The sequence below is a fragment of the Thunnus thynnus genome, chromosome 3 (assembly GCF_963924715.1).
Source record: "Thunnus thynnus chromosome 3, fThuThy2.1, whole genome shotgun sequence".
NCBI classification, from domain to species: domain Eukaryota; kingdom Metazoa; phylum Chordata; class Actinopteri; order Scombriformes; family Scombridae; genus Thunnus; species Thunnus thynnus.
Genome location: NC_089519.1, coordinates 22,508,808 through 22,536,686, shown reverse-complemented (window position 1 = coordinate 22,536,686; position 27,879 = coordinate 22,508,808). Strand labels below are relative to the sequence as shown.

At 40.2% G+C, this 27,879-nt stretch overlaps 1 protein-coding gene across 1 annotated transcript; it reads left to right on the top strand.

Moving 5' to 3' along the window:
* The first annotated feature begins 14,410 nt into the window (after positions 1-14,410).
* Positions 14,411-27,311, top strand: LOC137179821 (WW domain-binding protein 1-like). The gene is made up of 6 exons (XM_067584802.1): positions 14,411-14,861; positions 18,299-18,343; positions 18,690-18,719; positions 19,489-19,636; positions 20,606-20,767; positions 21,808-27,311. The coding sequence occupies exons 1-6, from the start codon at positions 14,811-14,813 to the stop codon at positions 22,926-22,928; spliced, it is 1,557 nt and encodes a 518-aa protein (XP_067440903.1). The 5' UTR covers positions 14,411-14,810; the 3' UTR covers positions 22,929-27,311.
* The last annotated feature ends 568 nt before the right edge of the window (positions 27,312-27,879 follow it).

The window sequence follows — 27,879 nt, the reverse complement described above, 5'->3', positions numbered from 1 at the left end:
CTCAACCTCGAATTGAAACCTTTGATGTTGCTCAGCTTCAAACTGAAGTTGAGCACATATTCTTTCTTCCAGTCTGAATATCCCAGATACATAGGGCAGTCCTCCCACACATACACATACACACACACACACTCATTTGTGTATCCAGTCTAGACATTTTCCTTCCACAATCATTGTGCTCAATCCTCATGTTTATGTTTTGCAGCAACATTTAGAAGTGGTTGGGGGGGACCAACTCTGGAGACTTCAGAAGGCCATCAGCCTTTCTTTTTAAAAGACAGTGTTCACCCTGTCAGCTTTCACGCTGCAGCTTCAACGTGCTGTCTGTCACGTTTGTTTGAGTCATACCTAATACCAGCCCTGCTTATGTCAGCATGTGTGATGAGCATATGATGTTTGGTTGTTTTCATAGGCATAGACAAAATAATGTTAACAGATGATGAAATAGCACAGAAGTTACTAAATCTTTTAAGATAACTGGAGGTATATATATCACCAATGCATATAACTAAGTTGCATGCCTATTAGCGGTATTTGTAAAAATGCACAGTGTATGTCCATTTTATCACTGGCTATCAAAAACTCACCTGTTTTGATGCCAGGATTTTGGAAGTTATTCAACTTGACTTTTTTTCATATTTTTTTCCTCCCACAATTTGCATATATGCATGTAATTTGCAACAAGTCCTCCAAATTAAACAACCACATAGGTCATTTTTTTCCTGTACTCCAGAACTTGTACTTGGTTAGGTTTAGGGCAAGATCATGGTTTGGGTTAAAATGATCACTTAAAACATGGTTAAATGTGGCAACTGTCATTGTCATGGCAACAGTAAGTTTTTTTTAAAAATGCTCCAAGTTGAAAACATGATACTTGTGGTTGGAAACAGGAAGCAGACAGTGGTCTCCTGCAGCTTTTTCCACTTTTTGCTATCTAACTATCTAGCCATCCACCCAACCTACATCCACCTCATAAGGAAGTCATGTTGTATTGACATCATCTGAAGTGCGTCACTTCCTCAGGTCATAATTACTGCCGCTAGATGGCATTTGTCACTCAAATGTAAACATAGGTCATTTTTGGCGACCGAATTTATGACCTATAGGGTCATTTTTCTTGGGAGGATGGGCTCGTAATTTGGCATCTTTGGAGCACAAACGTAGTTAGTGATTTACTTGTCACCTTGGCAAATTGTGCTCTGGGATTATATATGTGCATAGACCATCCATAAGGCTCTTTCCTCCCCTTCCACCCATCCATTCTCCCATCTGTGTCCCCTCTTCTATCTTGCTTTCTCCACTGGCGTGGATCTGCCCACAGAGCTGACGGCTGTTCTCACAGCAAGAAGCTGAAAGGTGGCAAACTCTTGCATTCCAACCTTGTCTCTGTGCCGCTAGCAGTAGCACCTGGACTGCTCTCTACGTCTGGCACTATTTACCTGGACTCCCTCCAGGTTCCTGCATTCCTCTGCCTTCTTGGCCAGGGTGCTGCGGTGGATCGACTGTCGCTTTCAGATCCACATGACAAACACCATGTTGCTGTGGCATATGTCCTCCACGGGACCTCCAGGAACTCAAGCAGTGCTAAAGTGTGCGTGCACTGGGCTGTTCCTCTCAGCTTATGTTGTTAAAGATGTTGAAACCATAAGATTGATTACCGTATTTTGTGTTTTATACTAAGTTTTTAAATTATATATGTTGCCTCTGGTTTACTAGTGAGGGAAAATCCCATCAGGCTGAAGACAGACACCAACACCATGTAAAAAAAAAAAAGCCATACAGCTACAGAAACTCAAGGAAGCCAAGGGGGGCAGGGATGTGTGCATGTGAGGTTGAATGGGCTCAAATAAAACAACCATATCCGTGACTATGGCAACTGCTGAACTTAAGCTAATTCATACACTCAAACAGCGGATCTCTAACAACAAACATCCTCCCTATAAATATGCAAACCAGGCCTATCTTCTCTTGTGGATGGGCAGTAGAGAAGGACGGTGACAGACCACCCACCAATGGGTGTGATTCTCCTCTGATAATGGATGAATATTAGAAACTGAAAACACTTGCTTGTTGAAATGAGAAGCTGAACTGAAGCCTCTGTTCTGGTTTGAGATATGAGTCTGAGATCCCACTGAGAATCCCTTTCAGGATGTCTGGATTTACAAATCCCTGGTGTGCCACTGCTTCTTACCTTTGTGACTTGTTTACTGGGCATTTCAATGCAATCAGAGGAAGCAATACTCCACCCGAAATCTGCCTTTTGAGTATCAAACACCCCCCGCAGGCTTGAAAGGTGGCTTTCAATGTTTGTAGTTTTTCTGATAGAGAACAGTAGCAGTGTTCAGATTCTTGTACATTAATTCAATGCTGACCAGATTCAACAGCAGAAGTATACAGCTTGAGCCAGCAGCCAGTTAGCCTATGTTTAGCATAAAGAGTAAAAGTAGACTAAAGGAAAGCAGATAGCATGTCCAAAGTTTAAAAAATACACCCACTGGCACCTCTAAAGCTCACTAATTATCGTGTTTGTTTAATCCTTACACAAACAGTGATGTAAAAAACTACATTTTGTGGTTTTATGGGAAGTTACGTGTTGCACTGCTGCTTCCCTTCTTTATGCTAACTCAAGCTGATCGCCTCTCAGCTCCAGCCTCATACTAACAGTAGTATGGATCCTCTCAACTAACTCTCTTGGCAAGAAAGTCAATTAACTGTCAGTCCATATGCTCACTATCTTCCTAACAATCATCACCTTGCTAAAATGGCTAAAATATGCTGCTTCCATGTCCTGCTTTGGTGCTGGAAGTAGCATTAACTTTTATTTATTCAGGAGGTCTCGCTGAGATGAAGAGAGACTTGAGATTAAAAGACAAATATTATCACAACAGAACAATTCAGTCACACAAATCACACACAATTGAAGTCACTCATACACCCACTCTCTTAGCAAGGAATCTTAAGCGGCCATTAGCATCCATAAGCACTGGAAAAAAATGCATGTACACACACCCCACTGATAATTAGTTGCGCGTGTGTGAATACCTGCGAAATGTCGAGCTTTTCATCAGCTGGCTCAGAAGTGGTTAAAGGCGTGGCGGGGACAATTTTCAGAGACATCACACCACTGTAATTACTCCCATCTCACAGGATTATATTGTGTATACAGTATGATAATTGCATGTGAAGATTTGTTTATGCACTTTGTATGCTTGCACACATATTTGCATTGTGAGTGTGCTATGTGTGGATGTGTGTGTGTGTGCGGGGGTGTCTGCATTTGTCTGTGAGCATTATTTTGCCCATTTGGCATTTTAGACCCACAGCTGCAAGGTACAGGGTTTGGCTCATATCCGGTGCTGAGCTGGCAGTGGAGGGAGGGGTGTTAAAGGGTCTGGAGTGTGAAGAGTCATCACTGCTCTCCCTTCCTGCTGTACTCTTCCACTACTTCACTTTCCTAACACACAACTTCAAGTGGCGTGTTTTCTCACTTGTGTGGTTTTGTCTCTTGCTTTGGGGAGGGGTCTCTGTGTGTACTTGTGTAATAGTGAGTGTGAAGATTTATACACAAGCCGCTCCTTTCTACAAAAATAAGCCATCTTTCTTTTCTCCACACACACGCTGAGGCCCCTGACAGGTGGCGTCCCCATGGGCCTTGACAGGTAATTACCCCCAGGTGCTCTTAGTGTGTGTGTGTGTGTGTGTATGTATATGTATATAACAGCAAGCACCGGCAATGAGGGTGGGTCTGGAGGGGCAGCGAGGGCTAATCCAGACATGCTAGTATTGGTGTCACCTTCAGGACCACCGCAGCTCTGACTCGAGCTCAGGCACTCGCTAGTTAATTCATGCTACACATCAGCCATTGTCCAGAGCAGCAGGAGGGAAACACATTGTGCAGTTGAGCAATGTTTTCATTCGAAAACAATAGGCAGAACCACAGATATGCTCGGCTGTTTTTAAGGGTTTGGAGCAAAGGAGGGCAATGAACCTCCAGGGGTGTTTTTATGAGGGAACTGAAAGAGCAAAAAGAGAGGAAAGATGCATGTTGGTAAAGAAAAAAACATGCCAACACATTTTATTTTTCTGCACACACGTAGATCATTAGGACAGGAGTGATGAGCATAACTCACAAGATTTGTTTGCATATAAATCCAAGGGCACAGATCATAAGAGCTAACCATAACTGAAGCGCTCATGCTATCCCCCTTATTCATCATTTTTAGGGGTGGAAAGTGGAGCGAAGTGCATGAGTTTCAGAGCAGGGGGCATTTGAAAAGTGAAGTTAAAGCTCAGTACTGCTCTGCGATGGTTGCTGGCCTCAGCAGACAGGGAGAATGGCCCACAAATGCACAGCTGTTTCTAATCGGTAACTCAGCACCGATGGCTGACCTACATTCTGGTGCTTGCACGTCTTTGAACCCGTGGCCCTGCCAGACTCAGCCATGGGGGAAGGTAGAGGGAATGAGGGAGAAAAACAAGAGGGAGGAGATCCTGGAGTTAAGAAAAAAGGATGAGAAAGCAAGAGAGAAAGAGAGGAAGAAAGAAAGAGAGGAAGACAGAAAGAGAGGAAGAGAAAGAGAAAGAAAGAAAGAAAGAAAGAAAGAAAAGAAAGAAAGAAAGAAAGAAAGAAAGAGAAGATCGATTTTTTTTCTTCCTTTTTTTTTTATTTTCGTGTTTGGATGGATTGTGCAGGTATAGGTCCAGTACAGGTTGCATGCATGTTTAATAACAGAGTATGTCAGACAGGCAGAGCTCTGTGCGTGCCTGCAAATGTTTCCACAGCCCCAAAGTGCAGCTGTGCACACCTAAAAAAGAAAAAGGGAAAAAAGGACTCATAAAAACCTCCTGACCGTCAATTTTCTGGTCTTCTGGATGGAGTTGTTACGCTTGGAAATTCCTCATCTTTCAAAATTGCTTTTCTTTGTCAACACCCTGCTGTCGATCAAACTTTCATAAAGTTCTGCTGTCTGCATCTGAATGAGTGTCCCTTTTCATTAAGGCTAGAGCGCATCTAGCTAGCATTCCTTGCATGCAGAGGAGGGGTACAGCCGAGTGCCAGGGGTCCCCTGGTAATGACTCATGGCAAAGATCCCTATCCACTCCCACTCCCAAACAGGACGCTTCCCCGGGTCATGCAGAGATAGAGATAGAGAGAGAGTTAGAGAGAGAGAGAGAGAGAAAGAATGGGGGTGGGTGTGTTGTATGGGAGAGAGAGTGAGAGCAAAGGGGAGGGGGGCTTCCACTGCAAAAATGCTGCAAAAACAAAAACCGTTAGCCGTTTGCTTTAACATTTACACACACTCAGCTTCGGAGAGAGGAAGGAACTGGAAGTGGGTCACTGTGTCTCAGGACTCAAGAGGAAAAAAAAAAAAAAAGAAACAAAACAGAGAGCGGGGGAGAAGGGAAAAGTGAGAGAGAGAGAGTCAGTGGTGGACTCAGGCCAGCCAAAAAATCATCGGATTGAAATGTGCATCCACAACTCTACAAGGAAAGGAGCAGAAGGAGGGGTGAACCAAGACACCAGATTATTTGAGAAAAAGCGTTACTCCTGGCAGACAGGCTTTCATCTTGTGTCACCAAAAACAGGTGTGACACAGAAAAGTGCAAGCCTCAAAAGCTGTTTGCGATACAGCACAAAGGAGCATGTTTCAATATTAGTCAGTCCCTTTTTATAGATAACATATCAACGGTTTCTCACCAGCTGATGAATGAAATCAGTCTTTGTCTCTGGAAGTCATGGCAATATGGCTAGAGAGAAAATGTGCATGTCTTTGTACATGTGCATGTTTTTTTAGTCAAGTTTAATGTCCTTAAGTGGTGTCATCTATCAAAAAGTGGCTGCAGCAGTAAGAGTGAGTGAATCCTCTTTGAAACAGTGTCAGTGAACTCAAATAAGACACATAGAGGCAGAAACAGACACACTGCAGACATGGGAACCAGCTTTTCTACTTGTGCTTGAGTTTCCTCTGCAGACTTGCTTGCAGCAGTAAAAGCAGTGGTGAAACTTAACTCGATGCACTTGTTGTCCAACTTGCACTACTCTGTTCCTCTCTGGGCCCTGATGGTCCTCTGGGTTCCTTGTGTTTTTGTGCTGGGCTCAGACAAAAGGCTTATGTCAGCAACTGCAGCACCGAACTTGAAGAAAGCCATCAAGGTCCTGCAGAGAGACTGTAGAATCAACAGGGGAGTAAAAGGAAGAACTGTGCTGATATGGCAGCCTTTTTTAAACTCAGTCATGATTTTTTTTTTCTCTCTGTTTTCCATTTGTGCCTCCTCCAGTTCACTTTCCCAATTCTTTACACCTCTTCAAATAAATGTTGTCCAACATCTCAGTTATCCTAGCATGACTCTTGTCTCGTGGGCCCAAGCCTGACCTTTCAATGGACACATTTGGACAAAGTAGAAGTTTTTTTTTAATTATGGTGGTTTGCATCTTCTTTTACTTTGATATATTTGGTTTTTCCAGTGCGCAACCAAGTAAACTATTGTTGTTTGCGTCATTCCTTTGTTCACATTTAAGCAAGTGCATCATAAATAGACATAAATGAAGGGGTGGCTGCTAAAATAATGAATTCTATGGGATGATTTAAAGCCTTTTTTTTATTACATTAGGGAGTCGCAAACATTATCGCTCTTTATTTACGCATGTACATGTGTTGTTTCCAAACTAACATGTCAATTTTTCAACCCAGACTGCTCACTATTGTTTGTATTTTCCGCTAAAATTACACTTTTGACTTTTTTAATCATCTGTCTGGCATCTGTATCAAGTGTTACATGAGAAAAATGACATGAGCTTACTCAACAATGCCCGAGGCTCAGTAGCTAATCCTTTATAACCTGCACGGTAAACAAAAATATCAAAACTTAAGTCTTTGGATTATAAAATACATCATACGTATTTGTTTATGTTCTCTGGTTATGATCCTCTGATGTGAAGCTATGGATTTCAGTCAGTGAAGAGCGAGGTAACCTGATCCAAGTCTTCTCTCAGATGATGTTTTGGTTGTTTCACTCAACGGCATGATAATCATGTTTGATAGCATGCGCTTGTGTGTATGTGTGTTGTGTGTGTTTGTGTGTGTGTGTGTGTGTGTGTGTGTGTGTGTGTGTGTGTGTGTGGTGTATGTGTGTGTGTTGAGGTCTCTACTACCCTCATTAAGTTAACTACGGTTGACTTGCCAGGACTTGTTATGAACCTCTGTTTGGCCTGTGGTTCCAGACTGTGTGTACGTGTGTGTGTGTGTGTGTGTGTGTGTGTGTGTGTGTGTGTGTTGTGGGGGCGGGGTCTGTCAGTTTAATCCGCTGTCAAAGAGAGGAACAGGAGAGTAGGGGTGCAAAACAGCCTGTCAGTCACGTGTTCTTTCTCTCTGTGTGTAACCAGTATTTTTCTCCTTATGAATGACTTCAGAGTTACAGAGTGATACATTATGTTTGCCTGAACAGCCTTCGTGTGGAAACAATACCGTCATTAATAGAAACAAAAGCATGGGAGGAATATGAAATGTTAGAACAAGAAGCTGTTTGTGTTGGTGAGGCAAAATTTGAAATTTGTGCCTAAACTGCCAGCTCATTATTTAGCAGAATCAGGGTTGACTCACATCGATGTAACTGTCGCAACTCTACAGAAATACCAAACAAAAAAAAGCTTTCCCTCTGATCTTAGCAAAATCAATGACATGAGGATGCATCATGAAGAGATAAAGCCAGAGAGTATACGCAATAATTCCTGTTGTATCTGTGTATTGAAATGTACAGCAATGCGTTTTTTTTCCCTGTGTTTGGTTTGTATGTAGTTGGTGTAGGGCTGCAGCACGGCACGTCATGACAAATGATTGCACCCGGATTAGTCCTGTGATCCTTCAACAAACATCAGAGGAATAGTTTTGTGTATCTGTCTCCTTGTAGTTCTGTTTGACAGCTGTAGTATATTAGAGCAGGGACAGCTGATTTACAATGCTGATGATAACATACTGTTGTTATACTTCAAAGAAAAGATGCCACTGACACTGATCCAGTGACTTGTTCTGTCTTACCCAGTGACAGCTGCTGTAGGATCTTCTAGGGAGCATATAAAGGCCCTGAGCTGGATGTGAGGTATAGCTGTCAGGTAAGTGATTGATGGGACAAATGATGACAAGGTACCGAAGTATAGTACTAGTTGCCAAGATGGTTGACAATTCTTACTTCACCTGATCATGTAGGTTCAAATGTTGAATATCTATCTTTAAGATAAAATACGTTTGATTAAATAATCACCGATCAAAGGTAAAATGGAATAAAAGCATCCTTAGGATTCCGTTTTTAAGAGTTAAACACTCAAAAATTCAGCTAATCTGCTTCGTTGGTATTGCGTGGGTGAGGTTAGATCAGATTTGTCAGACAATGGCAACATATTTCCCCGGCAACATAAGCAAACAACCCAACACTGTCATCAGATTTTATCTGCTATTTGCTAGTGTAAGATTTATGCACTATATAGGGATCTTAAACTCTCACAGTGGAGCAAATAAAGCAACGTGCACAGCTTGTGCACTATTTTCTGCGTATAATCCTTCAATTCATTGTATTACATCTTGTATATGTGAAAATATTTAGTCAAGTGGATCTAATCTGGTCAGTGATGACGCAAAATGCCTGAAATTCCAATACTGAGTGTCTTTTATATAGTTTATAATCAATGAGTGAACAAGGAGGTGATTTTGGACACAGCCTTATTCATATATTGTTAAACTTTCATTGGTGCTTATGTGATCACCTTTTTCAACAGCTCTGACCACTTCAAAGCAATAGGAAGAGCACAGAAAACACGCAAATATAGAAGTCTTTCATGTGAAATTACCAGTATTGTATCAAATGTGGCAGACAATATTGTATTCATAGGATCCTATTACTTATAATTAGAAACTGATTAAAAGAATAGGTTTTCATGGCCTTTAATCATTGTAGACAGTATGGAAAAACAAAAGTAGAGGATGATGAATTTCCTGACAGTGAAATTGGAGTCACGAACTTTGACTTTAGTCAAGTTTTATCAGCACATCTCTGGTTAAGGCATCTCAGTAAATAAAGAACCTGTGGCTTTGCATGTTTTGTGTCATCAAGTCAAAAACAGGCCAAATTAGGGCTTTCATCAGGGCCCAGGGTGAAACCACATAAAGAGAATTGGAGGTTACTTGCTTGCAGATAATTCATATTTCTGATATGCACATATTACCAAAGGCGCATGCACACACAGTCAGTGGCTGTAATTTAACATGGAGGTAAGAAAATAGCTCAGTGCTCTTCATTTCTTTGGCTGGTAATAATGCTAAGTATATGGAATTCTGCTTTCCCCTTTGTGGACCCATCATGCATTGTGCTGTCATTTACAGTGGCATTTTTAAATGTCATATGTCCACGAGGCACAGGATGTGACTTGACAATGTGGTAAGTGCCGGCAGATGTATGTTGTTTTTTCAGCAAGCCACTTTGCATTTCCCAGCATTAGCAAATTATTAAGCTTTAGTGGTTGCTTTGTGGACTTTCTGCTGGGCATTTGGAGAGGAAAGGGAGGTTTAAAGTTTCATGCACTTTACAGAGTGACATCAATGTCAAGACTTAGGACTATCATTTGATAGACAGGTTTCAAAATAACACAGCAAATGAACCCACAGGAAACATTCCTTACTGTCATATAAGAGCTTCAATTTTGACATCTGTGTCAAAGTCTACAGTATGTACTCTTGAGGGATGCGTCTAATCGCTCACTAAACAACCGGTGGTTTGTCATCCCCCATGCTGTCATACAGCATCCATTGTGTGTGTTGTTGTGCTGTTAGAGACGTAGCTGTCAGCTTTATATATGACTGTGGAAATTTCTGCACATGCACTTACAATATGTTTGTTGTGCAAGGGAGATTTTATCAGCAGGAGGGAGGAGACTGAATGACTAATATTTGTAGTAAATATATTTCTATACATGCTTGCTAGTGTATGAAAGTCAACTATATCAAGAAGAGCTTACAGGAATGCATTAAATATGGATGTTAAAAGGTCTGTCATAGGTTGAAAAGGTCTCCCAGCTTGAGCACTGAACGATGCCTGCATTTTGGATAGCAGAAAATAAATCACTCTGTGCCAAAACATGGTTTAGTGGTTGTGACCAGGCCTTTTGAACCTCACCTGCCCCTGCTGGCTCAGGAAGATCCAGTACCAAACAAACTCTGATCAAAGTCTCCTCTAAACCGTCACTTTAAACTGCTCACTCAGTTGTTTCTGTTTGAGTAAAAATCATGTATGGCAATGTATTGAAAGTACAAATGTCCATTCTATACTTGCTTGGAGTAAAATACTAGGTCATCTTTGTTCATGTATTTGATAATTTATGTATGTATGTGCTGCTTTGGAGTGTCTCCCCTTCTGTGGAACAAAAAGGCAATGACTCTAATGTGAGATAAGAGAGAGAGAGAGAGAGAGAGAGAGAGACGTGCTGCATCGCACACAGCGAATGCCAGTTTGCAATTTGTGTAAACGACACATTTATTGGGCTCAAAGGAGGACAAATAAAGTAATTAGAAGGAGCAATTTCTGCATAAATCACATGTCTAACCTCATCATGGAAAGGGAAACAAAACATAAAATGTGTTTCACTTTGGATTTCTTCTAAATGATGTCACAGACTTTGTGCGCTCTTCTTGTTTACTGCCAAATGTTCCTGTTTCTAACAGCCTCACTTTTCCACTTATTACCTGTTGACAAGCCTTGTGTGACATAAAGGTGTGATAAAGCTATAGCTGTTCTGAATCAAACAGTTATTAATGTAAAAGATTTTAAACAAAGACTTTTCTTTATATGCCACATTGTGTATTTATGTAAATGAATTCTCATAGCATCTGACATTTATTATGATTGTGTTGTTTTTGTGTGTGCCTACGTGTGAGTGTGCACATGCATGTGGATGTGCTAAGATGGGTCAGAGGAAGTGTGTTTTGTCGTATTGTGTCATTATGTAGGTGAGCAAAGATGTTGGCCAAACATCTTCCGTTTAATGCTTGAGATTACAGTAAATCAGGTATTGCGTTATTGTGGACACACCTGAAATGGAAATTTTTTTGGGTAGCTTACAGCTTTCTAGATTTTTCTAGTTTTATTTTTCTTTCAACGTCAACTGTCCATCTTGGCTTTCTGCATTAAGATTTGTCCTGCTCACATTTAGATTAGTGATTTATCTGACATCAAGATTTTAGGTCAGACATGTGTGAATGATAACAATCATTTCAAAGATGCTCTTTTCCTGTCTGCATGTGGCTCATTGACGTGGTATGGAACATGGTGTGGTTATGTACCAATTAACACCCATGGCTGGTTAAACACAACACCTCTGACGAACTAACACTCCTTGTTTATCAGCGCTCAAGTGCACAATCAAAACTCGTTAGTGAGCAAGAGTTCAAACTTCTATTTCACTTTCAGAGTTTTCAACCACAGGTATGAAATAAAAGGAAAACAACAGGCAGGGCGGTGGAAATAGTTTCCTTGTTCTCCTTTTTACACACACACACACGCACGCACACACACACACACACACACACACACACACACACACACACACACACACACACACACACACACACACAAACACACACACACACAAACATTTTATTTATATATACATATATAATGAATGAATGAAGATGAATAAGTTTCTTGCATGAGTATTCCTTTAACTGTATCAGCTCTAACCTGCTTGCTGGAATCTTATTTTTCTACCACAGGTCACTGATTACACTCTAGGGCAGCAGTGCAGTATATTTTTGCAATAATGCAAAAAGCCAAAAACCTGTAGTCTGCTGCCCCCTTGTGCAAAAGAGGCACAAACTGTGTATATGATATACACTGCAGGATAGGACCTAATAGCCTAGTACTTTTGCCTCAGCTTTTTTGCCAGGAGAATACCCAGTGAGATTCAAAATCCATTTTACAATAGTTTTTCTGGTAATGAGCAGACAAATATAACAGGCTTGGGTAAACAATAGTGTCAAAAAAATGCTTGAGTAATATTTAGCAACAGGACATACGTATTCTTTGGTCAGGAGGCTATTCTGAGGAAGTACAGAAACATTAAAAGCTGAGTCAGTAACATAATACCGACCCTGCATAACTGTGCACTATTGAGAACATCTATAGGAAGAGGTATATGCAATGGTCAGGCAGGGCCACCAATGACATCAAGCTGTATGTCCACTGCGACTTAAGCTGGATTTCTTTGCAATATGCACAAAAACAGGACAGGTGAGCAGAGACTGACTGACAATAGGCAACCCCAAAGCATGACATAGTCAGGTAATCTTTGGCATTTTATTAGCAGTGCCAAAATGTAGTTTGAGGAATGTATCCCCAAACAAATGAAATTGTAAGAATGCATCTTTAACAAAGGGGCCTGAAAATATGACTTATCAAAAAAAAAAAAAAGTGTTCCTGTGGCTCAACTTACCCCAGGTTAAGGGTAAGTTGATCCAAGTGCGTGGGTAAATTGAGCCATCTGGGGGTAAACTGACTATCTGACCTCATGAGACCATTAGAGGTTGAGGTAGCTTTTTCAATTCATCACTCAGTTGGAAAGATGCTTCATCATTTACTTGAATGCAAAGATGGTGCCAGCCACCTTGAAGGCTGAAGCCCTTCCCAAAGATGTTGCTTAAGGCATGAGGCAGGAGAGACGGTGGTGTGCCATAAAATTCTTGAACCAATCTCAACCTTAAACAAGTAGGTTATAACTCATTCTATCATGGTGCTGTATTAAACTGCACAACATAGTCTATGCTGACCTAATGAGTCATGTAATTTCATTCACACCCTACCTGCTAAACCCTTCTCTTTCCAGCTGTTGGGGACAGGAATGTTGTTTCTTTCTGCCAATTCTGATGCCAGTTCACAGCATTTCTTGGGAGTGAGTCCATGAAACTGGTCAGCCAGCTTCTTGATACGGTCTGCAAGCTCCCTCTCTACCTCCACTGTGTGGCTCCTCTTTGCTTCTGCTGTTCCACTGTACAGTCATTATATCTGACATGAAGCAAAACATTTTTCTATGTAAAAAGAAATACCTCCATTTCTCTCATGTGCTTCTCTCCGTCTCAGTGAGATCATGGATGTATGAAGAGAACTGGATACAGCGTCGGAGGTGGGCCCCGTTCATTCCTCTGAAAGTTGCTCTGTGGCGCATAAAGCAAAAAAAAGTTCAGCTTCCGGGTATAAAATTACCCGGATCTACTGGGATCGTGTGGCCCATAGAAAGTGCGCACCAGAGACTTCTGCTGGCCGATTCAGCTAACTTCCAGGTTACCCCTTCGCTAACTTGAATGGGGTTAAAATAATTCGGCTCTTGCAGCTCTTCTAGACTCTCCAAATGTTATCAGACCAAATGGATCAAATTCTGATAGTGAAACGAGTCATTTTGCGGAGGTTATGACACTCAAAAAAAAATATCTGCTGATTTACAGACGTCGCTTTCACCATGTAAGTCAACAGGGAAAAGTCTTTTTGGGGCAGTGTGCATCACGTGACAGACACGGAAGTTGTAATTATACCGTTTGGCCACTATGCCAAATTGGCATCAAAGCCAGGCGCTGTTCCTGAGGGCTTGAGTGAGGTAAACATAGGGGGTGCTTCCTGAATTTATGGTCACATGACAAAACATGTACACAGTTGCCTAAATATTGGGGTTGGGTCAACTTGCCCATTGGCTCATCTTACCCCACACTCCCCTACGGAGTCCTTTAACACATCACTCTAAAGTGCAGAATTTCCAATCTCACTGCTAACATTGCTATCCCTCTACTTAGATTTTTTTAAAATTTATTTATCCAATAATTGGAAATATAACAGTAAAAAGTTATGAGAAGAATTGTCTTCCAGGTGTCATATAGCTCCAACTAATCTAACAAAATAGAGATGGGAACTAACATTAGTTAGCGTTAGCAGTTCAGGTTATGCAAAGGGAAATGTTGTCATTTAAAAAATAATCTGAGGCTGATTTAAGATATTAACGCTATAAAGTCGACCAATATAGCTCACTTTCCATTCCAACAAAAATGGTTTACACCTAATGCATTAATAGGATAATAATTAACTTTGAAGGGACCATTCTTCATAATATAACAAGTATTCTTTACTTTAGGCACTCTCCTACTTGTTAGCTTGTTTTCTAATGGGTATTGAGTAGGCTAAATGCTTCATACTCAATAATACTTCTCTTTGTGCAATAACTATATTGTCTAAATATGAGGATTCAGTTTCATTACATTTTATAACAGCACACAGGTGTCAGGTTTAATGTTATAGACAGTATAAATGTATTGGAGCAACAGTGTGTGAATAAGGCGCAGTTGAGGCGGCCTCTGTGCGGCTGTTGCTGGGAGCTCCGGCCAATCAAAGGCGCAGCCCTTCCATACAAGTAGTTTGGGGGCTGGAGAAGCATGACATCATGCACAGCTCCGACCCTCTCTGCGAAAACAAAGAGTCAAACATCTGTATTTCACTACAGGAAACTGTAGTCGACGACAGATTCGTCCGCACTGTGATATTCCGCCCTTCCCATCCTTAAAAACACTACCGGGTGTCTGTCCCGATACCCCCCGTATGTAAAGCGGAGTCTGGGAGGGGCGTCCGTCCATCCGTCCGTCCGTCCGTCCGTCCGGGGGGAATGGCGGATGGGGAGGCCGCCGTGTCTTTGGAGTGGGACAGCGGTGATGGGGGTTTAGCAGAATAAAATCCCACTTGTGCGGTTTTTTTTTTATTTTCTCCGTTTAGTTTGGTGTCCAGCTCTCGCTATGGATCCAGAGAAAACGTTGACATTCTGCGATGGGCTGAAGGCTCAGGAGGTAACGCACTGCACAGTTTTCCTTTCATATATACACATACACACGCACACACACACACACACACTTGCTGTCAACAGCTGGGCTCCAGTTATTCTGCAGAGCAACATGCTTCCCTCGGCCTGTGTTGTTGTTGTTATTGTTGACAAACAGTGGCGTCAACTCGTTTTCTGCACACATCTGTCTTCTCATTTTCCTCAATTTTTAATTGTCGTGAATATTTTCACACATTTCGCGAGACAACAATAGATGCATTTTTGAACCACTGCAGCAGTTTGTGTTAGTGAAGTCAGACAGCTATGTGGTTTCTATTTGCGTGTTTTTTTGGTCAATGCAAGGGTGTCCGGGATGTTGTAGTAAATGCAAAAAAAAATCATCATAGGTTTTAGAGGTGTGTCTCCCACTAAAGCACAACAAAATATTCATAACATTGTTGGAGTAGTTATTTCAAATTTACTATAAAGTCATTAAACTCAGACATACAGTCAACTTTCTCTGGGAATACTGCAAGTATAATGTGTGCTGAAACTGCACTTTGATTTCGTGTTTTCTCACCCTGAAGCCTACAAAATCTGCGGTATTGCACCAATAACCCTGATTTTTTTCAAATGTAATTAGACAAGCTTTTACTACCAGACTGATAGTGTGATGAATCTAACATACAGTTGTTGCTTGTCCAAGCAAAATAACACCATATTGCTGATTCAGGACTGTGCCAGTTAAACACTGAGGATGAAGTTCCTTTTTTCAAGTGTGTTTTCTGGAAACAAGGAACTAGTATTCAGGCCTTTACTGCAGTATTTACGCCACAATGAAAACTACATGGCTTATATGTAAATGTGCAGTATGTCGAAGGTACTTAACTCTGTGTTCAGCCAGTCATCGTCACATGTAGGACAACTAAAAAGCAACATGAAATGTTCAAATTCAAATTTGTACAATTGGCATAATTTATTATAGTATTGATCAAGCAGGTTGTACAGGATTTATAGTGTAATTAAGACACAAAACTCAACAATAGATTGGCACACTATTACTCAGTACACTACTGTTTAATGAAACCATAGTAAACATAGCGAGGGAATAGGAGGAAAGAGATGAAGGCAGATTTTGAAGGAGCTCAGTACAGTTTTATGTTGTTGACAGTATTTTGCTGCTTCCATGGCAATGTCAGTTTTTCTTTTTTTTGTAGATTTTGGTTCCTGGTGTCTTTATGCTGCAGTGTGTGGCCGAAAGTGTTTTTCTGTCTTTCTAGAGTTGAAGTTGAGCCTCTTAAACAACTGTTTGCTTTAGCATTAAGGAGTCTGACCTCAACCTCACCATAATCAATTTTCATGCCGATTTTATTATTTAACAACCATGAGCATAATCTGGATTGTACATCATATTATGGCTTTTTTTCAATTTGCTGTCATCTCACAGCTAAAATTCTTTTGACTGAATGCTGTTGTTGTGGCAGGTCACAGAATTTTGAATGTCATCATACATCCTGCACCCTTTCACCCCCCACCTCCTCATTTTCCCCTCCAGCCATCATAGAGAAGAGCTGTTCACAGGTTTCATGTTATCTATAATGGAAGGTGTGAAGGGCTCTGTGTGTGGCAATGCTACAGGGACCTATGAGACCCTATGGGTGGAAATCATTGGTGGTTAGTCGGTGGTCTCAGGGGAAGCCTGAATTACTTAACTTCACACTCATGTGTGTGTTTATGTACTCAACGACATGTGGTGGGTTTACCACAGGAACTCAGCTCGACATCACAGATGCCAGAATATTTCCCGTCTTGTCTATGACTGTCATAACAGTACAGAAGCCTACTTATGAATCACATGAGGTTATACTTTGACAGACGGATATGCGGCCTGACTTCTCTGTTGGGGTTTGCTGTTGCACCATATTTATTGTGCACGAATCAGAATCAAATACACAGCAAGCAAAGAAATTTGTAGTAGAAAGTAGATGAAAGATTCAAAATAGCAAAAATTCTTCTTATTATATATACTTTTTATTCTTAAGTACACTTTTTTGAGTTCTTATGTCAGTAGTGCTGTGTTTTGCAATATTAATTAATCTGTGGTTGCATGAGGTGTATAAGAGGTATATACTATGCACTCTTGTATATAATAAACATACAGTACAGATTTAAGACAGTGTGTGGAGTTAGTTGCTTGTTAAATTTTGGCTCATCGTTATTTTGTAGATCTGCAGTGTAGGGCCGACATTGTTCCTCATGCTGACTACATAACCAGCAGCCAGTTTTTAACAAAAGACCTCTCATTTACAGGGCTGCAGGCCTGATTTGCAACACGGCAGTGATCCCCTAGAGTCTCCACATTGTTTTTTTGACAGTGGCCCCTCATCCAGCAACACACGTACACGCAATGTTTCTCTTAAATTGCTGTGTGTCTGTGTGACATTTACAGAGGTGTGAGAGACACACAGAATTTTGAAATCTGTGCAGTGACAGAATTGCATTTGGGGAACGACTCCATACATATATTATTGATCATCACAGCAGATATTTGGACACACTGGTGGCTAATTTGTAATATGATTATTCACATTTGTTGCTTGTGTGCCAGCATCAACCGTTATAGGTAGGTGAGTCTGTTTGATGCCTTTTTAGAGGAGATGCCAAACAAAACTGTCAGTCTTTTGTCTGTTTTACTGCTGACAGGCTTAGTTGATTAATTGGTTAGTCAGTTGACAGAATATTAATATCATTTCTGATATCTGATTAATTATGCAAGTGAATGGGCTGTATTTATATAGCTCTTTACAGACACTTATAAAGCAAATTGCCTTTAAATTTGTTGAATTACCAACCTCTCAGATATGAGAATTCACTGCTTTTTTCCATATTATAACACTATAAATGGAAAATCTTTGGTTTTCGGACTGTTAATCAGACAGAGCAAGCAATGTGAAGACGTTACCATGGGCACTGGGAATTTGTGATGGGCATTTTCAGACATTTTCTATTCAGAGATTCTTGTATAGTGAAAATAATCGTTATTTGCAGTCCTAGACTGTCATTACATTTTTAGAGGTGTACCTTTTGCATGCTTGTACGCCTTTGAAAGAGAAAGAGACAGAGAGGGAGGTTTAAGGAGCATGTCTGGGAATTGGTGCTGTCTGTCTGCTGTCTCAACCCACAGAGGAGAAATAGGTTTTGTTAAAAAGACATTGACCTCTCCATCTCCTTGAGGAAGCAGAGAGAGAGAGAGAGTGGGGCAACCAGTGTCTTCAGACTGGAAAGTAGGCCTGTAGTGGCTTTTTTTTGTGTGTGTGTCATGTCTGATTGTTTCTTGTGAAGCGTGTGCCCTTGTCTATTAAAAATGCAGCGCTAGTCTTTTATTTTCTCCATTGGCATTGTATCATTTCTCTCTCTACATCACTGCTCCATCTAAACCGTTGTACCTCTCTTGTTTTTTACCAGATGACCATGTCCCTGCAGGGGCTGGACGGGACCGAAACTGCTACAGTAAGGAACTCGACCTTCATCCACAGTTAAACATTTCATACCACTGGATGATATAGATTGTTCACATTTGTTAAAAAAAAGCCTCAAAGTGTAACCACAGTGGTTGCTATGGTAATGCATAATTATTTGTTAGCACTTCTCTGTCTCATTTAGAAACCTCCTTGCTGCATTATTATTGTGCTTGCACTCATCTAGACCCTTCTACTCAGGCGTTGAAATTTTCTATCTGTCAATCTGTTTAATATCTTGATTTAGATCTTCACTTGCTACTCTCGTTTGCAGTGACTTGTTAATGATTAAGATGTGACTGTAAAATTCTCAGAGGACTTTTCATTTCTCATTTTAGGTGGCAGTTTCTCAGAAGGAGGCAAATAAGGTGTGAGATTTTTTACATTTAACATTAACCTGTAGCTGCCATCAAACATGCTGACAAAATAATCTTAATGCTGTACTAATTAATATTTTTGAATTAGCAGTAGATCAAATGACTATGTGTAATGTGAAAGAGGCAGACTGACAGAAAATTGTCACCTTCTATGGAGCATTTTAGCGTCATTGTTTTGGTTTTACAGTCTGCAACTTTACTATTTTACTAGCTGGTCAACAAAGTGGAATGTTTAGCTGTTTAAGAGCCAGATAGAGAGATATTTCCCTCATGAGTTGATGGAGACCAAAACAGAACTAAAAGGAGAGTGAATTTTGAACATCTAACTAAATTAATGCTATTGTTGCTTTGTATTGGCTGGATGTGTGAATTATAAAATGTTTGCTAACACATCCACCATATCAACTTAAAAGGGATAATATGCCAGTGTTGTGTTTACGGCTTGTTGTGCTGGGCCCAAGAAGCCAATAATGTAATTGACTGTTTAACCACATCTCATGGTTTTCATCAGCAGACTATAAACCTTGTTGTGGTTCTAAGACAAAAGATGGCTTCCTATTCTGGCTTGGCTTGAACTTCTGGTTAAAAGCTCCACCAGTAAGGGGAATGTTGAGTTAAGATTATTTTGTCAAACTACTATTTCCAAGGTGAAGAATGAGCTTTCATCCTCATACTGTCATCTGTCAAAGGAAAAATGTAGTAACTGTAGTAACCTAATTTGCCTTGTGGTTATGTTGTGATGTGGTGTTTTGTCCACCAGGTGGTGAAGCATCACGGAGGCGTTGGTAGCCAGCCTGTAGTCAGTCCCAAGTACTGTCCTGGGGTAAACAACAATCCAGGGTACCTCTGTGAAACAGGACACTGCTGTGGAGAGACAGGCTGCTGTACCTACTATTATGAACTCTGGTGTGAGTCAACTGCTTCTTCTCCACTATGCAGACAGGGTACCAAGGCAATGGCTCTACTTTGTGACATTTATTTTAATCCAGTCCTGCCAGGATGCATTAAGTTAAAGATCTGGACACACAGAAATGTGTTTGTTTAAACTCCTGTTACATATGAATGATGTGCGATTAAAGTGGCTTGGTTTGCATTGCAATTGGGATTCTATCTTGACTGGATGTTGTCCCACAGGAATTCATACAAGCTACTGTATGTGAATAGATGGAAAATTTCATAATTTTATGTCTGTTTTATTATTTTATGTCTCAGTAGCTGTCAATGAAACATAACCTTTGAAATAAAGGTTAAGAAAAAAATCTCCCCTTTTGTTTTTTTTCCTTGCTGTAAATAAATACAACTCAATTACCATAGAAAAAGATTATGATTATAGAGAAATGAACACTAGGGGGCACCAAAAAGCTGTTTAAGGCTACGTGTAGCAGTGCGATCAAATTAACTCTGATCTTTAGATCCTAGAAAATCATTTTTTCTTGGTCAGATCACATGATCAGGTAAGGTTGTGTGCACTACAACCCTGGCCTGAGCAATATGTACTTACATTCATATTTAAGGATTTATCAGTATAACTGGTCTGCTGAAAAGACCAACCAAGACTTTTGCAAAATAAACCTATCTATGGCAAAATATAAAATATAAAATGATCTATTTTACACTTAAAATGTCATTTGTTCAGAAAGTACATTTTTATATGGCAGTCAATGAGCAACAAAACTAGAAAAACAATCAAAAATCTTCGGTTATGCTTTGGAAAATGATCAGCACTAACGTAAAACATACAATTTTTAATCTAATAGGATACTTTGTGTAATCTGAAGGTCTGAGATGTAATTCAGATGACAGAGCAGAAGGTCCATGTTTGTTTTTATAATGCTGAAAGTCAGGTTCATGTTGAGTTCATTATCTGTTACCTGCAGGGTTCTGGCTGCTTTGGACAGTGCTGATCCTTTTCAGCTGTTTCTGTGCTTACCGCCACCGCCGGTCCAAGCTGAGGATCCAGCAGCAGCAGAGACAGAGGGAAATCAATCTGATCGCCTATAACGGAGCCTGCAACTACCCTTCCTCAATGCTTGACCTCAGTATGTTTATTTCATTTCAAACATTTATTTTATTTTTGATAGAATAATTCTACTCAGGCAGGGTAGCTGAGTAGAGTCTGAAAAGGTTCAAAATTCTGCTTGTGTTTTGAATACAGATAAATACAGCTTTTTATATCTTGAAATCAATTTCCTAGAATTTACATATGTTGCTATCTTAGTGTGCTGTTTAGAATTTAAACACATCTACATTTAGATAGGTCTATATTATGTTTAATTCAATAATCTAAACCAAACTAAATAGAACCGTAACCAGTAAAGCAATAATCAATAAAAAACGAATACCGACAATACCCAGTTCATTTAAACTGGCTTATTTGCATTATTAAAGTCTTAAAAACTGTTGTTAACTGCTGTAAGTTCAGTGTTAAAGGATAAGGATGGCAGTTTTTCTACTTTTTTTTTTTTTTAACTGTCAACAAATCCCATAAAAAAACACAAAGCAAAACTACATTAGTCTGTCTCTCAATACTTTCTGACTTCCCAACCCCCTCAATGGCACTCAAACCCACTGGTTCCTACTGACAAAAAAAAAATTTTAAAAAGAGGTCAGAAATATATAGTTTCATTTTTTTTTAAAAAGCTCAACGATTAAATAAAACACTTGGCCACTGTAGTTTTTGGCAAATGATACTCAAACAGGATTAAGTAGTGCATTTGTTGAGAGTGTTTTGTAGCTTTAGGTTAATACACTTCTGGTGCTCCAGTGGATATTTATGACAGCAGGACGGTGTGTGTGGGATTGGTTCAAATTAACCTACAGTGTCCATGTTCATTGTAATGAAAGAATGTGTCACCTAGTTCAACAGTGTGGCTCATTTATGTTTTTTGATGTTTTTTTTTTGACAGTAATGGAGGTCTATGGCACTGAGGAATGAGCTATATCACGCTTTAGATATAAAAGCAACACTTGTTAATAGGATCTATTCATTGCTGGTTTTGGGATTTTATATCAGATTTGTTGACAATGAAGATAATATAGAATATCACCACACCTGAGCTAATTTTTTTTCTTGTCATAGGTTTTCTGGCTTCCTTCAAGTTGCCCTCCTATGAGGAGGTGGCAGCGCAGCCCAGCACGCCTCCTCCGTCTTATAGCTCAGTCTTCGCCCTGCAAGGAGGTGCCATGGGTGGTCCTAGCGCTTCTTACCCCCATCATCACCACCACCGACACCCCTGCCCTCCCTATCTGGGCCCTGGTCCTAGTGGCCTGACCTCCTCCCAGAGCTCTTACACCAGCTGCTCCTGTGAGTCGTGCTCCCTCACCTCCCCCTCCAGCACCTCCTTCTCTGTCCAGGTGACAGACGAGACATATGACAGCAGCCGCATCTCCACGCCCAGTGAAGCAGGGGGCGAGTCTGTCCTGCCAAGGGTTGGGGTTACCTGCACACCAACTCCCTCCACGCCACCTCCATCACAAGTTCCTCCTGATGTTATACCTACGGCCACCCCAGATGTCATTCCAGTACAGAGACAGTCCTCTAATGGCAATGAGGGAATCTCACCTTCAGCTCCACCGCTCTCTCTTCCTTTACACTCTCTTAATCCCTCTCGTCCTTCACACCATCCTCGCCTCCCACTCTCACCCCTCATTCTGTTATCTTCCCTTCCTGCTGGCCAAGTCCAACCTCTCATTTTCTCAGACCCACTTGGAGCCGTGCCCGTTCAGAAAGAAAAAGATGAAGAGGCCTCACCCCGCGGTCCGACTGCCCGGCCCATTCCATCTCCCCCAAAACAGGCTTCAAATGTGGCTGTTTTCAAGCTTTGTGACAACAAAGAGGAGCAAAAACGAGATAAAGAAGAGGAGGAGGAGGATGAAGAAGATGACGAGGAGGACCATTTCCGCCATCGACGCCTAACGGGTGACTCAGGCATCGAGGTATGCCGCTGCCACGTGAAGAGAGAACAAGAGGATGAGGAACTGCAGAAAGGGCATTTTGGCAATGGAGGGAAAGAGGCTGTGAAGGGTGGGGGGAGGTCAGACGTGCTGCACGACAGCATGGACTGTTCCCTCCGAGTAAAGGCCACCATCCTGTCACCACTCCTGGACGACTGCGCTGAGCAGCGCGGCCACATCTCCTCCTCGTCCTCCAATATCATCCCGAAGACAAGCGAGGCCATCATCACTGTGGAGTCCTCGTAAGTTGGCAGCAAGTGAGATGTAGTAAAACAAGTGAAGAAAAATGAGATGTTTATGCTTAATAACATCCTCACAGATCAAGACTAGTAGGTGAAAAGTTGTATCACTGAAGTAAAAGTCTTGGCTGCAAGCAGATGGACGGGCTGAGTGATAGATCCTCTTGTTTTCTCCCCAGGAGAATCTGACACCGGAAAGTTGTAAGTTCATTTGGGGTTGGGGAGAAGCGATGAAAATATTAATGAATTGCTCTTTCTCTGTCTCACTCATTTTCCCACATACTAACCACATCCCATTACTGTTTTGCTTTTTTCATCTCTCTTTTCTCTGCATGACGTAACATTGCTAAAATGACATTTTAGCTCTTTGAAATGAAATTCCCTCACATCAGTTGTTCCAGATCTGCGGGTCAGGACCCCTCAAAGGGGATCATGAGATGATTAATCTCTGCTAATCTCCTCTGCCACACAATATATGTTTTCTGACTTTTCTGCAGAGTTTATACCTCTTATAGGCATTTAAAAAGTATTCAAACAACACAATCTGAGAAGCGAAAATCAATCTTTGGTGGAACTGCGGATAACTTATTGACATATGCGAGGTGTAAGACAAAAAGGATGAGTACCGCTTCCTTATATACTTCATTACTCCCATCATCCCTGTCAGTTTAATCAACATTTGTAAACATGAACAAGACAGTTTATTATTAACTGACATTTTTTCTTTAATTGAAAAAATTATCCTATGAAGGAAAAAAGTTCATTTTCAAAAGAGCAGCTCTAAAAAAGTGTGTCCAGATCGTGTTATGTAATCTTAATTTACTGGATTATAACTTTTAAAAAGATGAGGGTTCACAAAAATTGAATATATAGTTTGAGATCACAGGACCAACCTGTAAACTTGTTCTGTTGTAGGGTGAATTTTTGCTTTCACCAGCCTACTTACCTCTGTTTGTCAGAGGCAATAATGAGAGAAAGCATCTATTTAGACCGATTCAAAGTTTGTGTGTTTTATACATTGTGTCTTATATTGCTCCCTTAAGGAAAAGGGATGCAAGCATTGATTAAAATGATGTGTGGGTGGCAAAGCTTTACATTGGTGGTGGTTGTTTCAGACAGTTACATGAATATACTGCATAATTAACTGACTGTTTGACTTTGGATTTTATGTGTTTGAACACGTTCCTGGTTGGTTGTTGTCATTTTTGCAAGGCAATGTGAAACTGATTCCTCCACGGATGGACTGTTGAGTTTTAACAAGGCAGAAACTTTAAGCCTAATCTCATCACTGATAATGAATGTAAAAGGTTATGCATTGCAACAAAATATGAACTGAAATTGTTTACGGGAGATTTTTTTATAGCCTGCACCAAGGCAATACAATCTAGCAGGTGTGAGCCCTGAGAGGACACTATGAAATGAAGAGCCCATTGTAACGTCTGTCTGAGCCGAGTAATGATTGTTAAATATCAAATGTGCAAAATGTATGAAGTGAAAGGTTTAAAGTTGGAATAATGGTTTTTGGTTATTGCTGTGGCTAAACATGTAGTCACTTCTAGGAGTTGGACTGGTACACATTGTGTATCTTGGTTGATCCTGTTTTTGTATGTAAGATCATCCATCAGTTGTACAGTACATGTCACTATTGAATAGTCTCTGCCTCAGTGGGTGGACTGTTAGGTTGATACCCTTGATTGATGCTCTGTACTTCCTAGGATTAAGTCAAGTTAGTCTGTTCTGGTCTCACTACTTAGTGGGGATAGCGCACATGTACTATCTTGTAATTAAATTCCCAGTATGAAATGTACTGGAGTGTAGAACAAGTATGAGAAACATCATGTGTTTTTGTACGTTTGTCTTGCTGTAGTTATGAGACAAATGTCTCTGTAGTTCATTGACTAGAGGCCACTTTTTGTAGGACTTTGTTTTGTCCTTGGCAGACTTAATTGTCTAATGCCTAAAGGCAAAGCTTTCAACTCATTTATAGCTCTTTGGACAGATAATGCTGCCTCGGTTCAGCTTTATAATACCTTTTTTTTTTGTCAAAGACAAATCATGTTTGTTTGTACCTTAATGTGTTCATCTAGGGAGTGCAAGAAAGTTTGTGTTGCAGTTTGGTTTTTGTTATGAAGGTCATTTTGACATCTTCTGATCATCTGTGTTCAAAGCTCCTGTGCAGTGACTCACAGGTGTGTCTCAGAGGTGACCAAGGCTCTGGTGGAGACTGTTCATCCTCTGAACATATCAACATAAAAGCCTTGCCTTTTTAAAGGCAACTGTACATTTTAAGGCTAAAAAAATGGAGAGTTATTCATTTTCATTAGCTCTAGCCGATGTATGTTCTTTAACAAAGTCTATGGTGCCTAGATGAAAATAGACTTTCTGTTAGGCACTCTATAGTTTACTGCTGCTATGTGAGTATGTGTGTGTGTGTGTTTTCTGTGAGTTGTGTATAGTCGTACATCAAATGGGCAAACATTTTTTAGCTGTGCTTAAGCAGTCTCTTTATAAAATATACACAGTACGCAGTACATGTGAGACTTGCAAAAATAGTATTTAGCAATAGTATTCACAATTTTTTCCTTACTCTAGTTGATGCTGGTTGACAGGAAATAAACTGTTGTGAAAAAGACATTTACCTCTTTATAACTTATCCGTGAGCTGTGCTGGGCAGAGGCCCTTGATTGTACATAACACAGCATTTTAAATGCCTTTGGCTTAAGGTTTCTCCCAAGTGCAAACTCAGATTATGTGGTTTTGCCTTAGTCTTAGTTTGTGCCTCTCATGTATTATTATTTTATTTGAGTCACAAAGCTAAGCATCAATTTTTCTGAACAATATAAACCCAACAGTCTTTGAAAACCCCAGAAGGTCTTTTACCAACTCTTACCGCTGTTCTGAAGGTGTTTCCAGATTTCTCAAAGACTCTTCTGTCAATCTGTAAAAGAAATTTCCTCCACAATTTTTTGAAAAATCTTTTTCCCAAAGTGTAATTCACACAAAGATGGTAGCAAAGTTTTATTATATACAAAATAACCTATTTATTTGAACTTGTATATTTACCATCTTGTTCATCTTTACTAAAGATAATTAGATGCACAGTTGAGAACTGACATTCATCTTGTGACTATTGCGGTTAGCATATTCAAAAATATTCAGGAGGAAAACAGAATGTGTGAGCCGTGGGATTTTGGAGAAAAGCGAGTCTCATTGTCTTTTCAAATACGATCATTTAAGCAACAAAAATCTGAAATATTTTAGTGCGCAAATGATCAAAAATAGGAGTGGCTGTTAAATTTTGATGCATGTAAGGTCTGAAAATATGAAAATTACTCAAATTAGTTTTTGACTTTGATGGCTAACTCGAATGTAACAGTGACACACGAGAGGCACAAATTTAGAGGCTAAACTCTGATTTCACATTGAAGCCAAACTGATCTGAGTTCAGTGTGTATAGAACAACTTTGATTTCTTTTGCCTTGTCAGCAGCTAGTATGTATAGACAAAACGCCCAAACTCTGCCCTCATTGCCACTGTAGGCCAAGGCCTGATATAAGACTGTTACCTCGCTGAGTTTTGACTGCAAAGGACTGTTTACTTCTCCTTATCAAGATAGTATTTACTCTATATTTGTACTGACTTTATTTTGTAATGCTGATAATTGAAGAATTGAAAAAAAGAAAGCCCACATTGGTACGGCTGAACTAGTTTGCCAGGAAAAAAAAACAAAAAAACATCAGACCCTGTTGATTCAGGATAGCTCAAGACTGTTTGTCTGGGAAAACAAAGCGTTCTCCTTTTACTCCTGCAGCTACGACACAGCAGGATTTATAGCAGCATCTATACGTGACTGTATTTGGAGTAGTTCAGATTAATATTACTACAAAATGTGGTGTTCTTTAAGGGTATCTTTGTGCAATTCTACCTGCAGCTCTTCAGTGTGTTGTACGCATGTGTGAGAGAGTTATTGTCAGCTGTGTTGTTGTGGTGTTTAATCATTGTTGCTTATTATGAGGCCAAAGTTGATCGTCCTTGATATTTGTTAACATGATATTTGTCGATATAAATATCCAAACATTTTTATGTCATCATGAATATCAAGTTGATTTTGTATCTTGGTGTATAGCATAGAGATTTCTGATGCATACTCTGATGTAAAATCTGAACAATGAGATTATCTCTCTGCATTTTTAAGTATGTGTTTGGTTGCACATTTCTTGGTGCTTTTTTCAGAAGGTGGAGTTGTATTTCAGTTTCTTCCATTTGAGTTTTTTTTTTTCCCATTGTTGCTCACAAGGATTCTACCACTTTGACACGGACATCTGCGCTACTTTATTCAATAAAAACTGTGGATTTTGTGTCAAAATAAATGCTACCAAGTGCTACCAAATACATGTCTTTGCTTTTGTGAACATTATATACATTTATACTTGTTGTTAACTGGGGTACATGCAATATACTGATTTCAAACACAGCTAATACACCAACTTATTTAGTCAGGGTAGGAGCTAAAAACTCCCACTCATGAGTAGCTGTCACTGTGACTCAAGATGAATCATGAGACCGCGCTCACTCTGGAAGCTTCGTCTTGTCAGGAGTAAACCACCAGAAAATGAAGTTGAAATCTGTAAACGTGTCTAGCTGCATGCACTGAGACGACAATCACAACATGCAGTATAAGAACATTGACACTGTTTTGTAGGCATACATCGGGGTCCATGTGCGAAAATGTAGTTTCAAGACCTTCATTATTTCAGTCTGAGGCTTACATGTTGCACATTCCCAAGTTAATGTGTGTTTAATCAGATTACCACACTGCAAAGGTAGACCAGATAGCATAGGAAAACTACACAAAGAGCTGGATGAACAGGGGTTTAAACAGTTCATTTCAACCCTGAGGCTCCCTTCTGGATAATCTGGCCATGATCATGATACGTTATAGTGGCCTAACATGTCAT